Below are 17948 nucleotides of genomic sequence, written 5' to 3' on the forward strand. Positions count from 1 at the left end.
TTCCAAGAAGAACCCGGATCATTATTATTATTACTACTACTATCATTTACTTTTCGTGTGTATTTTTCATAAGTCGTCACAATGAAATCATTTTCTAAAAAAATATAATAGTAGGTCTGATATAGTTTAAAGCTTAATAATTGCTTTTTTCTAAACTGCTTCTCTATCGTGTACACAGTAGTGCTCAAATCAAAGTTACAATTAGCTAATTTTTTTATATTTGTTCCAAATGAAGAATAGAAAAATGCCTTCCGCATCATCTTATGTTGTCACAGCATGGTATGCTCCCACATTTCTTCTGCGCTTCGTTCCACATCTCCCGGACTGAGGCTTACCTGTCGTTACCTGCATCCAGATTCCGATTTTGAAACCGTACATGTTCGATCTAAGAACGTGAAGTTCTTCCACTTTTTATAATCTTAAAGCCTGAAAGTTGTCCGCATTTGGGCAGCCGCCCAAGCTATGCAGCCTATTTCGTCCTCGCTGCGTCGTTGTCTATACATGATGGCTTTTAAGAACATTCCCGCTGAACTAATCTTTTATATTTTTGATATACATGTGCTATGACCTCCCTGCTCCCAACGAGTTCGCTACCGCTCCAAGCTTTCATTCATTCTTTCCTAGTTCCTTGTTTCTTGTTTCCTCAATATTCCGCATTTTCTTTCTTTCGAATACTAGTAAGTCAATGGACGTCTTTCGTGTTTCCTCAATGTGGTTTTCTGGTGTAGACATCTAAATTTTATACATTTTTCGAACTATGATAAAAAGTGAAAAACATTTTTACCATCCAGGTTTTAAAGATGTCGCTATCGCGTTGGGCTTTGCTAAAGAAACACAAATTCACAAAATGGCGTCGACTTGAAAAAAAATGTACTCCATTTTTTGAGATGCAGAGATAAAGAGGAGGAAACAAAGATCAAAGATTTTTATCAAAGATCAAAGGAATCAGACAAGTGGAACTAAAGATATCATGTGCACCACAAAAAAAGTAGTTTCGAGAAAAGCTCTTCTGTTAAACCAGTCCAGAAAATAATCTGAATTTTGAAAAATATTTTTAGGGTAATATTTTTATATATCTTAAATATCGAATTATGAACTTGTGCCTAGTAGGTAAGCCTGGTGTCAAAGCTTACAGCCAGGTAATTGATAATCGTTCGTGTTTTTAGTGTCTCTGTTATGGTCCTCATATCTACTATAATCGATACATGCTTTTTTGCTAACAATATCAGCTCAGTTTTAATAGTAGCTAGTTTTATTTCTCGTGCTTCAAACCACATTTTTGTTCTAATAATCTAGTCTGAGTTTATTGCATTCTCTGTACGCTTCTTCCGCACCATCATGACATTCTGATTTGCCCCAGTGCTGATCTACCAGCTCTGAAACCGTATTGTTTGGGTGATAAACAGCTGTATCAATATGCAGAGCGGCCGGTATGCTATTAGACCGTATATGTAGATTTTGCTTTCCTTTACTAATTAAAATGAACTGATGTCTTTTCAAAATTTTCGGGAATAAGCCGGCTTTGAGGCTGTTGCTAAACATTTGGGCAGCTTTCGGCTATTAACTTCAGTGCCTCTGCTGGTATACCGTCTGGTCCACATAACTTATTTGGTTTAAGTTTTCTTACCTCCAGTTACAGCTCTTCGTAAAGAGCGTACTTCGTTGTGGTGTTCCTTCCGTCGCAACTCTATAGACTTAGAATAAATGTAATTATTTTTAACGGCACTTTATGTTAGATATTGGATTTCGTTAAAATTTGAAATTACTGAAGTTAAGTTTAGCTTTCTTGCAAAGTAAAGTGTAACAAGTTTTTTTACTTGATAATTGCAAACCTTACTCGATACTTATTTTTACCAAGAAGGTAGGAAAGAGTGCCGCCGATACGGCACTTTGACAGATTATCGTAACGTAAGACTTTTAAATGTTACTATCTAGAGACAGTTTGTGAAAGAGACACAGGAAAGGTGTACAACCGTTTCTTTATACCCTCCGAGTTTGCTGCGACAAATTTCTCTAGAAGACATTCCCATTTTTAACGCATGTTCTCTAAATTACCTGTCTCGTTATGGTAACTGTAAGCCTGCGTATATTTTTCCTGTAACTGGTTAATAAGTCTTTAATTTTTGTCTTGTCATTGTGTTTATCTGCTTTACTTCTTGCATTTAGTTTCTTAATCGTTCCCAACAAACACTTTTTCATTTCTGCCTCGAATTCATATAGAGAGGCTCTTTGGCGAACTCGTGCTGAAAATATTCCTGCGACCGGGAACCGTATTTGTGAACAATTGAAGTAGACCTGCTACTGAGCTTAAAGCCTTCCTACATTGCTGCCATTAACGTTTGGCTAAGGGTACTTTTCCTCTTTAATTCGCTTGAATATTTATTTTCCAATTCAATTTTCGAAATCAATAGATATATTGCTGTAGGAACAGAGAAATTGTTGTACCACTTAGTGATGGAAGATGAAATTGTGGTATTTTAGGTTTATTCGTGAATATCATCAGTTATAAAAATATTATTTTATAAAACGTTTATTTCGTGATTTAGGCCCAGAAAAGTGCATTTCCCTGACCGCGACTTTATGCACATGTTTATATATTTCCCTTGCTATAAATCAAGGCAAAGTGTGCCTAAATTGTATAAAGCGCCGAGAATGCTCAGTATTATACCATTATAATGTCAATTAAATCTTTCATTATTATGAGCCAAAAATTGATTTATTTTTCCTTTTCAATGTAAGTCGTACAGCTTTTTGGTAAGTTGTATAAATTAGATCTTTCATACCATTATAAAATATTTCTAAAACTTCACTATCAGAGCCTCCAACAATGAAGTAAATAAGGTTAAAGTAATTTCGAAATTTCGAACTAAGATCAGCTGTTCCGCTTTATGAGAGTTTCTTTCGCTTTCGGAACTTTCCCATATCTCTCTCAAAGTACATTTTTCTAATATCAATCTCATCTTCTAATAAAATCAATTATTATATACATACACACACTACATACTACACCTATATACTATTTGGATTTAAGATCCAGTAAATCACAAATTTTGAAATGTTTTTAGGTAACATAATAAATAAGAAAGCCGTTAATTTCTTGAGCACAGAATAAGTAAATTTCTAAAATTAGTTACCATAAATGAACAGTCTGCTAATAACCGTATACTTATGGTAGCATTTCATATAAATATTTATTACTGCAGTATATATTTTATTTCAACTTTAATACTTTTTAGGTTTTTACATTATTTTTCTCATACTACTTTTTAAATAAAGTACAAGTTATTTAATATAATATTTTGTTTATCTCTAAATATTTATTTTATATTTAAAATAATTACTTAATCTATTTTGAGTTAAATAAATACACATTCCGAGTAAAGAGTTTTTACTTTAATTTTATTTATATTTTTAATTTTCATATCGGTAAATGAGCGTTGGAGTGTTATGATTTCCAAGTATAAAGCAAATGAGCGCTAATGAAAATTCAATTGATTAAGGTATGTCTATTTTCTTTTCTTTTCAATTTTATTTCTATTCTAATTTATTTTGAACATGTTATGTATATAAATATATGTATATATGTGTTTTCTGACTCATGCAGCTTTAAAACTTTAATGTGACATTGGAAGGAAACGTTTTTTATTTTTGTTATCCTTGCGTGCTCTGTATGTATATGTGCACATTTTTGTATTAAAATGTTGTAAATTATTCTGAGATCATCGCATAAACATTTTCACATTCATTCATATTTTATTACTTAATCCTAAAGAAATTGTGTTTAATTACCAATTGGAGGAGCCATAAGATTACGCTCATACAAAATTATTTCGTGCACAGAGCGCCATTTCAAAGTTCAACATTTAGGTATATTAAAAAACCGCTGTTACTTTAGCGCTGCCTGTAGAAGAATATGGTATGGTGAATAATTTTTCAAATGCTTCCGCTTCGCATCCAATTTTTCAATTACATAATTTCATTGCAAAATAATTACATAAATTTAACGATGTTTCACATAGCTAAATCTATATTGGGAAAACTTGAGAACATGAAATGCGTATGGAACATAAAAATGCAAAATAGAAGTGTAAAACTAATTTCAAATCGAAAAAATATGTAATTCAAATAGTGATAATTTTCAACATTAAACGCAAATATCTCGAAAACTATTGGTATATATATTCTTGATCTAGAGAATCTCCTCTAACCGAACATACCCATTTTATTTCCGAAATCCTGGGACGATATTCTGAAGTCGACCCTCGATATTTAAGTAAACTTATCCCGTCTGGAAAATTTAACAAAAACCAGAGTATGAAACTTGTGTGTTTGAAGATTTACAATTTTGCATAGAACAAAACAAAATCCGCCTACTGCGTTGAATTCTACTACTATAGGGCTCAATTTGTACTTTAAGCTCACATTTAAAAATCTCTAAGTCATAGTTCAACTCTTTCAAGTTTATGGCGAAAGATCAAACGAAAGTCTACATTTCAGTAAAGGAACGCGAATTCCCACATAACAGACCCCACGAAACAATTTTTAAACAAAAGCTTTGATGGTAAGGGCATATTGTTGAGGTTACTGAATGGCAACCAACGGCTTATTAAATAAATCTTTAGATAATTTGTTAAGCAACCCGTACAAAGAAACTAGAAAAATTATTCAAACGAATACATAGTTGCTTAATAAAAAAGAAATGACGTTAATTTCGGCGGCACAGAAGCTATAATACCCTTCACAGTTGCATTTCTAATAGCGAAAGAAGGTATAAAAAGAAAACGGTTGATCTAATTGGAGGTACTTTCTTCAAAAGCATTTTTAGAGAATATCACGTGAGTCATATCGAGCTGTCATGTTACTCTTGTTCAGTATGGTTTGGTACTTCGTCTGAACAACGTTTAAAAATCATGCAACTTAATTACAAAGTTTACTTTTTGTAAAAAAAAAAGTGTTTCGAGCGCTTCGCTCAACTTATGGTCAACATAATCGGTCCACTGAGCGGACTATTTGAAACACCACCACCCATCTTGAGCCCCAAAATTAGTTATTGGATAATATTCGACCGAACAGTGCACGTCTAGCACTCGATGAAGAAAATAGAAATAGCAGCCGTAGCTGAGAGTGTGCAAGAACACCGGGAAGTGTGGATTCGGCGCCGTTCGCAGCAACTCGAACTGACTTATAAATCGACTTGGCGTACTTTATGTCGAGATCTCAAGTTCAAAGCACACAAAACACAGCTAATGCAAGAACTGAGGCTGCTCGACCTTCCAAAGCGACATCGGTTATTTCATGGCATCCTGGTAGTAGGAAAGCATTGTTTCACAGATGTTAACAAATTTTGGAACCAATTGTGGTTTCACTTTTCTTAGTCCCAAATCATCTTTCAAAATGGCTTTCCCTGAACTTTCCGATATTCCAACGATGCCAGTAAGATCTCTGACCTGTTAATCGTCGATTTTCCAGCACCTTTATTTTTTTCCTTCCTTTTATTGACGTGTTGATCTTCAGCTGATGTTGATGACCGTCCTGTTCGCGTTTCATCTTCAAAGCGTTCTCGATCCTCTTTGGATAATTTATACCAATCAACACTTGCTCGCAACAAATCATTATATACGAAGGCCAATACTAAACACTAATGATTATTTTGATGTGACATTTAGCACAAATGTCACTGACAGTCATGCCAACCTAAAAAAATATTTCGACAAAATTAAATTAAAAAGTCTTACTACTTTTTGCTCACAATTCCATTCTACATTTTTTATACGAGTCCAACGGTTATCAATAGGATTGAGGTCAGAATATTGAATTGAGCAGTACCTTTGTTGCAGAACAGGCCAACACCTCTGTATTAGAGGAGAAGTGTATCCCTACACTGAAAATAATTTACAACTAATCAGTCATTCTATTCATATGCTTCTATATATGTATATATATATATATGCTGCAAGGATGCTTGCCGCCAACTGCATCGACAATTATTGGCAATCTCATCTGCATTTGTAAAAATCCAAATCACATTTAAGGAGGTATTCTGGCCTAGACGCATGAATTTTAGGGATTTTTTAAACTAAGATAAAAAAAATTAAAAAAATTTTTACTATCCATTTTTTATATGTTTTTTATTGACATTTTAATGATATAAAAAAGTTGCAAGAAAAAAAAACAAAATTCGTTGAGATACTGGCCGGTGGAGGGAGGCTTCAAAAAAAACGGTGCGTCCTGGTTGACGTGATTTCAACCCTTGTAGAGATCTAAAACACAAAAAACAAGAAGATTCTTCTTTAGTAAGGATGTCGTTATCGGGTTTACCTTTAAAAAAAATAATAACAAAATGGCGATTAAAAACAAAATTTTTTTGACCCGATTCTTTCGACCATTTCGAATTTTTTAAAAATACATCAATTCAAAATTTTTGGAAATCCAAGGCAGGCATGATAGAGCATTGTATAAAGAAAATATAAACTAAATTTCAAACGATTCGGTTCAGTACAACTTGAGATAAATATCATGTCAACCACCTCAAAAAAAGTAGTTTCGAGAAAAGCACGTTTATAAAGTTTAGGAGACAATTCTAGTGAACTCGGACGCCACGTCAAAAAATCGGCTGTATCTCCGAAAATAAGTCGAATTTTGAAAAATCCTTTCAAACTTTAGTTTAAACTTTCAAAATATGCAACAAAAAAAAATCGATTTTTTCAAAATCCTAGACCAGAATACCCCCTTAATATAATTCATATAACTCCAAGTATTGTTCTTATTTAATATAAAAATGATAATAATAAATTGTTATTCTTGTCATTTATGACGAAATGACTGTGTTTCACTCCTTTTTATATATCCATCCACAAAGGTCATTTGTAAAAGTCTCATTGCGTCGTTCAATTGGTGCTTCTCATTTACAAAAAAACACTCACATTTGTCATTCCATACTAAAATTGTTACGTAATCAAATTTTGTGTATTTATAATTCTATATTAACTTCTAGTAATAAAATGTTGTATAGTAATTTGTTGTTTTACTTTTAAAATTACCGTTGTTCAGCTTTTAAATGTTCCTTTCTTTTTTCTTCTCTCTCTTTTGCTGTTACCAACAAAATTATAATCAAAAATAAAAAAAAAACAAAACAAAAAACAAAACGTATTCAACCATCTAAAAACTTCATCATAAACCACCACCAACCAACAACAAATACCAATCAATCAAACAACCAAAAACCAACCAACACCCTTACTCATCCACATATCTCCTTTCAACATCAACAACAACAACATTCTGCCTGCGCGCAGATGATGAACGTGTATTATTTTCACCATCAGGCTGACGAATTATTGGGCACCGCCAGCGAACAGTTTCTGGGCAAGAGCGTTAAGGAGATCAAGCAGACGATATTGCAAACATTGGAGGGACATTTGCGTGCCATTCTCGGTGAGTTTAAATTAAACAATTCTAATATATATATCGAAAAGTATTATTCTCTCATTTTCATAAATTTTTAAAAGCCAAATTTATGTAGATAATAATACTCGGAATTGGTACTTTCAATAAATACGAGTATTGCTAACGATACGTAGAAAAGTTAGAAAAAGTTTCGATATAGAGGGTTAACCATTTCGATATTCCCCACTTTTTTAAAGAAAAAACACATAAACTTATAATAAAATTTAATGGGGAATGTTTATTATCATTCGAAAGAACATTCTTTGGCATTTATTTTTTGAAGATTATCACTTTCAAATGTTGGCCGCGGCTACGTCTCAAATTGCACGACTTGTTGGAGCATTTCGACTGCTAACTGGCGAATGACACGCATGATGTTTTACTCCAAGACCTTAATCCGCTTAGACTTTACATATCCAAACAGAAAAAATACAAATTTCGGCGAGATCACACGCTCCAATTTGAGGCATCAAATAGACGGTTATCAAGGCACGATAACGGTTGCCATTGAGGGTTATGGTCTCACCGGCTTCATTTTTTAAGATATATGGATCGATGATTCTACCTGCTCTCAAACCACACCAAATACTTGTTTTTTGTTATGACATATGGCAACGTTATGGGCAACATACAAGAAGCATTCCAAAGTAAACAGTGCTTTTTGAATCTAGCGCCCCCTGGCGCCATCTTTGAGTTAGAATCTTCAATCTTCTTCTTCATCGATTATCCAGTAAGAATTTCATGACATTTCACGATTGGAAGTGACGTTATTGCGTTTTAAGTGTCAGTTTGTTTGTGTTATCGGTGCAAAAATGAGCTTCGAACAAAGAGACAACATTAAATTTTGTTTTAGAATTATTAAAACTTTTACGGAAACGTTTCAATTGATGAAACAAGTTTATGGCGCTGATTGCCTATCCCGTAGCAGAGGTCACAAGTGGTTTCAACGTTTTCAAAGGGGTTTTGAGAACATAAATGACGATCAACATGTGGGCCAATCAAAATCCGTGATCACCGGAAACTCCATCGCAACTGTGTGAATTCATCAAAAATCAGCCGAAACCATCATTGAAATTCATGGAAATGGAATTGAACATCTCCAAAATATCGATTTATCGCATTTGGTGCTCCGTATTCGACGTGTTCGGCCCGAATATCGCGAAGATGAAAGTTGGCGTTTATTGCACGATAATATGACATCTCATCGATCGACACTTGTGACCGTTTATAAGACTAAAAATCACATTTTAATCATTAACCACTCCCCGTATTCACCTGATATGGCACCGTGCGACTTCTTCCTTTTCGGAAAAATGCATTTGCCCATGAAAGGAAAGAGTTATGTAGACGTAGAGCCATTCAAAAGACTTGCACTGGCATACTGGCGTCCATAACGGCTAACGAGCTAAAACACTCATTCGACATGCTTTTGGACCGTGCAAAAAACTGTATTGAAACAAAAGGAGACTATTTTGCGTAAAATAAATTGATTTTGCCGAAAAAATATTTCTTCTGATTTTTTTTTTAAGTCCTGTTTACTTTGGAACAAACCTTGTATGTTTTACAAATGTCATCCATAAAAATATATTTAAATTATAACAGACAACACATAAATTTGCGAAAAAAGTTGTATGGAAAATGGATGAAAACAACGAAAGAACCCCGAATTTCGCAGCTAGCGAGTCGGAGCACCTATGGGAACGGTTGGAAATCCCAAACCATTTCCATATTTTTCACAAAAAATAATTTTTTATTATTCTTCTTTTGACAAATAACAAATTCAAGAAAATTCAAAACACAAATTAGCTGTTACTTAAGCACTGCTCAAGTGTCCAATTTTCAGTACTTAGGTATAACTTAAGTATGAACAGTGAAACACTATTTTCCTGTTTTATCTTAAGCACAACTTAAGTATGGTCTGTAAAATCGGGCATAAGTAACTTATCGAAGGTATCGAAAAACTTTTCCCCTCATCAATTGAACTCGTATTTTCATGTAATTTTAAAAGAAAAATTAGAGGCAAACCAAAAGTTCTCGAAAAGTGTACTATCAAGAAATACGGATTGCAATATATTTCAATAGTGAGACATATTTTATATACCCTTTATTTATTGACGGTTATTTTGAATCTTCAATTAAGTAAATTTCTTGCTTTTCCGTTTCTTTTTATATACTTGAAACTAATATTTTTGAACCCTAACAACATAATTCTCGACAATTATAAAGAAACTATAGGCTTACCACTGTAGTGTTCTTAAGAAGCTTTAGAAGCTTCAAAAACCCGTTTTTTCTTTTTGCTAAATCTCTTTAAAAATTATCTAAGAATATGTCTCCAAAGTTATAGATGGGAATTCGAAATATTATCGAAGCTAGAAGAGCTAGAAGAGAAATAGTGACTGAGCGTCTAGCAGATATATGAGCGCTTGTGCTAAAATCGAACACTTTGAAGCGCGATTTCTCGGTTATTCATTTTTACGATTTTCCTTAATTGGCGGGCAGGATAGAAAAAAAACTAAACGTCGTATGGAATTGGGGCAAAGTTTATTATCTTTGGCACTAAATTATCTTCTAGTTGAACTAAAACAGCCAAAAAGAGTCAAGTTTGAACATATTTTTAAACAACATAAAGTGAAATTTTTGTGGTCCAAAACGACTTTTTTTCAATTTTTAAAATTTTTTTTAAAATTTTACACTTTTTTTTTTGGAATTTTCTTAGTTTAACTAATAGATAAATTATTTAAAAATATGAATCTCTTTGAATTTTGTGTTTCCGATAGAAATTGCGACCATGCCAGATGCATCGGGCAATTGCTTCCCAAAGGCATAATATTAAAGATTTCGTATCCAAATAATTTGTGAAAGATGTTTAAATATATAACTATGAACCCTAGAAATTTCGCTTTATTCAATTATTTCTTTCTTTCCCAGTCGATATGCTGCCCAGAAGGGTTACACTTGCCACACTCACATCAGAATGGGGCCGAGTTGGATCCTGGCCTCAAGACTCAAAGCGCTTTGTCGATTTATGAGCGTATTATGATCTATTGCTTAGGAGTTTTAGGTACCACAAATAATCCGGCGTTCTAAGCTGTTCAAGTTAGATATCTATTCGACATCATAATCTAACCTAAACGTATTAACAATTTCCGTATTTTCCTAGAACTCAGCGTAATTACAGAAGAGTTCAACATTGAAAAGCCGCTTCATTTAACAATTTTAGAGTATTATATATAAGACATTATTTTTTATTTTCCGCAAAATGACGTGCAGACGCAACATCACCTATACTTCTGGCGACAAATTCTTTTCCATCGCCCAAGTTAGGCTTCATTCATCATATTTGTTACGAGATCGATGACCCTCGAAGATTCCATCACTATTCACGCTTTCTAGACCAGACAAGTGATTATTACGTAAAGATCAGGTCTTATACAACTTTATTAAAAAAATAGCCTCACGAAAAGAACTGTAGTTTAATTTTTTTGTTTATGTTTTTACCATATTTTTACATATTTATACTCATAAGGTATACGTACTAACGCTAATAACAGAATCAAAAATGAGTTTTTCTATGCGTTCCAAAAGTTAATTAAAACTTCACACATTTAAATGAAATACCGCAAAATGTCTGGTAGCGCTAAGCACCTATTTATTAGCGCTTAGTAATGAAGCGGGATTCATACAAGTAGGATATGCACCTACCTAAGTCAGAGCAGAGAAGGCAGGGGTTGAAAAGACTGTACAGATATAACAGATACATACTTGCGAGTAAGGACACTCCAGTTGAAGAGCCACACACCATAAGTAAATGGGTAACATTAAAAGAAACAAGACAGGCGATAAAAGTGTGGAGGTCATACATGTAATTCGAGTGTTAGGTGATATGAATACGCATTGGTATACGCACAAGACGATGAAAAAAAATGCGAAGAATAAAAGTTGAAAGGGCGCACAGTCAGTGAAGGAAGGCAAACTTGGAAAAGACTGAATATACGAATAAAGAACTTTTATTATTTTTTCGTTGCTTGTTCTCGTGTTATTACACGAGCAACCCAAAGCGATCTTATGCTATACAGGCGAATGAACCAAGTCTTCCGCAACACAATGGAATTTAATTACAATGCTAAGATTTGATTTGAACAGCGCTGACATACAATAATGGCGTTAGTGAACGGGAGCGAAAAGGAATTTAACTAAATGGACAAGTGCTTGAGGAAAGTAAATGAGTTCAGAAGTATTTAATTTCCTTAATAATGGGTTTTTTTGGCACACATTTAAATGAGAAGGGAATGGAATGTAGAAGATTTGTATTAGTCATAATATTGGTTGTCAAAAAAGTCTTGCGGTATATTCGCTGAGAACGCGTAGTTCTAGTTTTATTCGTCGCATCGGGTCATGCTATACCTTTTTGGAAAGCTCATTTCACGCGCTAACACGTGTTTCATCTTTTAAGTCGTTCGTGAGTTACGTCGCAAACATTTAGCAATATAAAGAGAAAATACGGCATATTTTACAGTACTACTACGATAAAGGCAAAAATGCATCTCAAGCCGCCAATAAAATTTGTGCAGTTTATGTATCCGATACAGTTTCCATTTCCACCGCACTACGATGGTTTCAACGTTTTCGTTCTGGTGTAGAGGTGGTCGAAGATGCGCCACGCTCCAGAAGGCCTGTCGTCGAAAATTGCGCTAAAATCGCTGAATTGGTCGAAAGAGACCGGCATAGTAGCAGCCGTAGCATCGGTCAAGAGCTGATCATGAGTCATCAAAAAAAAATTTTATGAACAATTGAAAATTCAATAACAATACCGCAAGACTTTTTTGACAACCTAATATATAAGATCTGAAACCGCCCGATGTCTCTTAATTCTAAGAAAGCTTAGGAAGAAAACGCTTACATTGACCAACACAAAAGATGGAAAGACAAGGGAATGTTTGTAAATCCACATATTTGATATATGGGGACTAGTGGAAATATTGCCTTCATTTCATCTATTTTATTTGAGGGCTTGAATAGTCTTCTTTGGATATGGATAAGTTTGGTCACAAGGTGTGACACTTCAAAAGAATTACTAGTGCAAAGTTTTATCCGGTTATATCAATTGCTTATTGCTATGTGTGGAAAGTGAAAGAATCAAGTAGAATTTAAAATTGTCCTTTATCAAGAGCAGGCGAGATTTTAGTCCGATCTCGCCCATTTTGGCACTGTCATATAGGAATATGAGAGAATACCACGTACTACATGTAGGCGAAATCGGTCGGTCRGATTCCGAAATATATGATTTCACCAAAAAGGAGTTCATTTTTACCCTCATTATCCTGTCGTACTGATTTATCGTACTTTTAGTACTTTTTAACAGTAACAATATATTTATTTTCTGATTTCAATCATTTTTTCAGTATCGAAAGCAGTGCTTAGATTTAGCTATAGTGACTTTAGACTTTTATACTTATTTTAGTCCTTATTTATGGCATTTATGCCACATCTCGGCATTGAGGCAATTAAATTATCTACGATTTTCATCAAAATCGATTTCCTTGAGGAAAGTTCAGTTCTATCTACGCACCTGTTAACCAGCTCCGTTAAGTTCTTAATCGTGTTTAGATCTGAGGGCTGTGGTGGCTTTTCCATAACTTTACACGCTGTTTGCTTCAAACCAAAACTTAATACTACTTTAGCCGTGTGTTTTGGGTCGTTGTCCAGTTGGAAGTCTCAACAGAATAGCATATCCCACCCAGCATAGGGCAACATTACACTCTCTAAAATACAATTGAATTCATATTGATCCATAATTCCATTAATCTTTAATAATGGCTCAATTCCGTTAGCGGAAAAGCAGCCTCACACCATTACATGGCCTCCACCATGCTTAACTGCTTTCATGCAATAAAGGGGGTCATATCTTTAAATTACTGGCCTCCGCACTTAAGACATTCCATCACTGCCTATTAAGTTAAGCTTTGATTCATGACTGAATAGAACCGTTTTCTATTTACTAATTGCCCAACTTAGATGCTCTTTAGCGAATTTCAAACGCTTGCCTTTCTTTCATCGAAACTAACGGTTTGTACGAGGGACGACCAGCTTTTAAGAGCCGCCTACGCACACTCCTTGTGGATATTTGCATATCTAAAACTTTAATTATTTGCAATGAGACAATTTCAGAATTTTTTTCGCTAGTTGTACTATTGAATTGTCTGTCCTTTGGCTCATTTTGCGAACGCGACCACCTCGGTGTATAACAAAAATTTCTTTTGTTGTAACGATTTTCTTATTATTCGCAAAATTGTGCTTTTGTAGATTTCATATTTTGTAGCAATGATTTTTTGTATCATTACTTTCTCTAAAAATCGGAAATAATTTTCTTTCGAAGTTAAATTCCAAATTTGTTTCTCGCTTTGGCCGAATTAACAAAAAATGTCATTTACAAAAACTAACGATATTCCACCATTTAGAATGTGGAAGCACAATAGTAACGGAAAATTACCGCAGCAATAGTGTAATTGAACTCAAACTGGGAGTTGCATACGTTTTGTCCACATAATTTAAGAGTTGAAATCAAAATGGTATTCTTATTTCTTTCTTATACGTACACAGAACGCTTCGTCGAGCTAAATTTTGGTTTTTTGTTTGAATACTCGTGCGAGGAGATCGTGTCTACGTGTTGAATTTTCATCGGGGTCTAACAGGTCAGTGATGTGTAATGAAGAAATCCGGTCGTCCGTACTTACGCATGTAAGTTTTTAGTATCTTGGGCGTACTCGTTCATATGGCGAGGACTGCCGGTGTACGTTGCTGAAAAAATCACCATTTGACCCATATTTGCAGACGTTCACTTTCAATTTTTGCGTACAAGTCGACCACCAATTGATGTAATAGTTCACGGCATTTCAACAAATGATTAAATTCATTTCGTCGGATCATAAGACGGTAGGCATAAAAGTTCATGCAAGAAACTTTTTTTGTTGACTCATTATTAAAAAAATGGTGTTTCGTCTGCTCTTATCACAACCTTATACTCATTTGCCAGCATCTGGTCTAGAACTGTGTTGAATGAACGTATGAGGCTGTTGCGTTCATGAAACATAGTTTGAAGTTCTAAGACGATTTCTCGTCCTACTTCAGTACTGATTGACCAACGCCGATCAGCTTCTGCAGCTTCATTACCGGTGAAATAAATTTGTAAAAACTTGAGATCTTTATCTTCAAATGGGAGCAATGATCCAAATCTGTGGTACATTTGAGCTTACACTTTAAAAGTGGGCATGTAACCGGCATTGTTCATTATGTTGGTTGCTCCAAAGGACGTCATTTGGAAGCATGAATTATACTTTCGAATGTTTTGAAAAAAACAATTTGGAAGTTGAAGTGCGCTCAGAAATATAACTAAGCAGCATATTTCAAGGGACTATTTAGCGAACTCCAAAGCACCGCAATGTGTACAAACTTTGTTCATTGCACCGATCACTACGTCCTTGTGATTTCTTTTTTCACTATCTTGTTGAAGCCATTATTCATGCTCTTCTTCTGTATTTCTTCTTGCAGATATTTTGTAACGATTTTTCTCAAGGCGTAATTAATGTTCATCAGCTTTTCTATTTGCTTAATATTCTTTGATTTGGTGGGTTTTTTTACCAATACTTGCTTTTTTTGATACCATTTTTTTGAAGAAACATGATTGGTGTAAAAATATACAAATTTTCCGTTGTAACAATCAATTGAAAACTCATCAGTAAAGGGATACATTCGCGGCGCTCCAACTTACCTGGAATTTCTAAAAATTCTTAATTATTTACTTCAATATACATATGTATATCCACAACGCAAGTGTCAACACAATTATAAAACAATAGTAAATAACAACTGTATTTGACAGTTCAAAAAAAGTGCTCCGATCGTCACCAAACTTTACAGAATTACTCGTCAGTTCAATCTAAAGATTTCCTGAAAGTTTCATTGAAATTGGTTGTCTACCCCGAACATACAGACATACTTTCATTTTCATATATATATTATAAATTGATTAAAAACGTTAAATAAAATTAAAAATACCAAATTTTAATAATTTCGTATTCAATCGACAGTCTACAAAGGTTATTGGTAAAATATAAACACTTTTTCTAAATTAATGTATTAGTTGCATATGTTATGGCCACCGTTGTATATAACACTATATCTATCTCGCTTAGTTTTAGGTGATACACATCATAAAACCGTTAGATGTAAAAAAAACTATTTTATATTATAATGTACTCTGTTTTTTTTTTTTGTGTTTATAGTAAACCACTCTGCATTTAAATTAAAAGCAAACAACGCTCACGCACTTAATAATAAGCTCTTTAAAATGTACATAATTGTTATACTCTCGCAACAAAGTTGCTAAAGAGAGTATTGTTTAAAAATGCATTTTATTATCAACCTTGTGCATAGTGATTTGTGTTTGAAAAAATGCGTTTTACCAGCCGAGTGAAGTCAGGTCCTTCTCCACCTAGTCTTTACAACGGAGTAGAGGTCTCTCTATGCCTCTGTTTCTCCCGGCGTGTACTAGGTCGAATACTCTTAGAACTGGAGTGTTTTGCTGTCTCTATCTGTTCCTCATTGTTCCGTCGACTGCGGTATTCGTCCTTGCCAATGCGCAAACGACCATAAATCTTTCGCAGAATCTTTCCCTCGAAAACTCGTTACGCTGATTCATCAGTTGTTGTCATCGTCCATGCCTCTGTGTCATATAGCCGGCGGTGATGAGTGACTTGTAGAGTTTGGTCTTTGTTCGTCGAGTTTGTTCTGAATTGCCTACTCAGTCCGAAGTAGCACCCGTTGACAAAAGTTATCCTGCGTTGGATTTCTAGGCTGACATTGTTGTTAGTGTTACTGCTAGTTCCAATATAGGCGAAATTATCTACGATTTCGAAGTTATGACTGTCAACATTGACTTAGCAGCCAAGTGGCGAATGCGAAGCCTGTTTGTTTGCTAACAGGAGATATTTCATCTTGTCCTCGTTCATTACCAGATCCATTTACTTGATTTCCTTATCCACTCTGGAGAAAGCAAAACTAACGGCGCGGTTGAAATCAATATCATTGGCGTATGCCAGCAGCTGCTCACTCGTATAGAAGAACAATGCCAAACAGCAAAAAGGAAGATAGACCGGTGCGCTGTTGTAAACTCGGCTATAACCGCGTAAGCAGTGTCTACAGACAGTATCATGCTATACTCGTACATAGCTAAAAGTTTCCGGAAGTGACCTTTACATTACCCGTTTGCTATAAATTTCAAGCCATGAATGTCCTTAAAGAACCTTTGAGTATCCAAAAGATAATTAGTGTTATTGCCCAGTCTCTGACGTACATTAATAAATAAATTGTTATAAATTTTGTTTTGTGTCTTTTCGGTGTGCTACAATAAGTCTAATAGAATAGTATCGATTGAAAAATAAACATGACGATGACGCCAACTCACATGTCACAAGCTAGACAAATTATTGTGTACACAGGGATAAGGAAAGTGTAAGAAAATATTTAATCGATACTTGTAAATACCTATATATACTATATTATCATCATTTATAATGCTTTTAGAAGTTTATAATTTATACGCCTACAAAACAACAAAAATCAATGTCATATATAGATCTAACCGGCGGCACCCTTAAGACAAACTGCTATTGATTTTCTTTATTGTTTAAGGTAGGAGTAGGTCACTAGTGTGCGAAGTTGTCACTGAATAAAACAGTGAAAATGACAGTTATTGTGGTAACTTGCCAGGTGTGGATGATATAATTACTGACTAGCTGACATTTAACCGCGGTTAGGTAAACTAAAGCTTTTCTAGCGTATTTTTTACATGGCTGTTAGTAATCCTCCAAAGTAATCGAATTAAATACAAATGGATATGTATAAATGTATGTATATAAATGATCAGGATGAATAGACGAATTGAATTCCAAGTGACTATATGAACGTCCGTCTGGACTCTGTCTGTCGATGCAAGCGATAACTCGAGCACTGGTTCAAAAATTGAATTGTATAGAAATTTGTTTAAACAGTTTCAAAAAGTGGACCACTAATATGTTCAAAGTGCAAATCTCACAAACCACTAAAGTTAAATCAAACATAAAGTTACATAAACAAAACTTGATAAGAATTAATAAAAGCTTCTAGCACCTTCTCATACACTCTGAATAATGAGTGAAATCAGTTGATAACCACGCCCACTTATCAAAAGTACGACTACTTACTAATATAAACACTTCGGAAACACTAAATTTCACAGCCAACACAATACGAAAGAGATTCGTTGTAAAAATTGGTAACGCCCACTTTTACATGAAATTTCATATCTCAGGAACAACTCAAACAAACTTAACAAAATCTTGCATACTTTCCGAATTTTTTAGCTCAAAAGTTTTACATTGAAAACAGAATTTTTTTATTTAAAAAAGTTATTTAAAAAAATTTCCATCAGACATGACTTATGAAAATAAAATAATATTTTGAAA

General features: G+C 34.2%; 1 protein-coding gene across 3 annotated transcripts in view; it reads left to right on the plus strand.

Moving 5' to 3' along the window:
• The window catches only part of LOC108968019 (flotillin-2), a 402447-nt gene that overhangs the window by 346258 nt on the left and 38241 nt on the right, over positions 1-17948 (plus strand). Inside the window, exons 1-2 of one of the 3 annotated variants that reach the window (XM_018931740.1) lie at positions 3379-3500; positions 7296-7434. In XM_018931740.1, the coding sequence (XP_018787285.1) occupies positions 3480-3500; positions 7296-7434 (160 nt within the window). In that variant the 5' untranslated portion in view covers positions 3379-3479. Of the gene's footprint in view, positions 1-3378; positions 3501-7295; positions 7435-17948 lie in introns of those variants that run through there. The other 2 variants (XM_018931738.1, XM_018931739.1) reach the window with 2 other exon arrangements.

The sequence above is a fragment of the Bactrocera latifrons genome, unplaced genomic scaffold, assembly GCF_001853355.1.
Source record: "Bactrocera latifrons isolate USDA-ARS-PBARC rearing strain unplaced genomic scaffold, ASM185335v1 scaffold_20, whole genome shotgun sequence".
Classification (NCBI taxonomy): Eukaryota; Metazoa; Arthropoda; class Insecta; order Diptera; family Tephritidae; genus Bactrocera; species Bactrocera latifrons.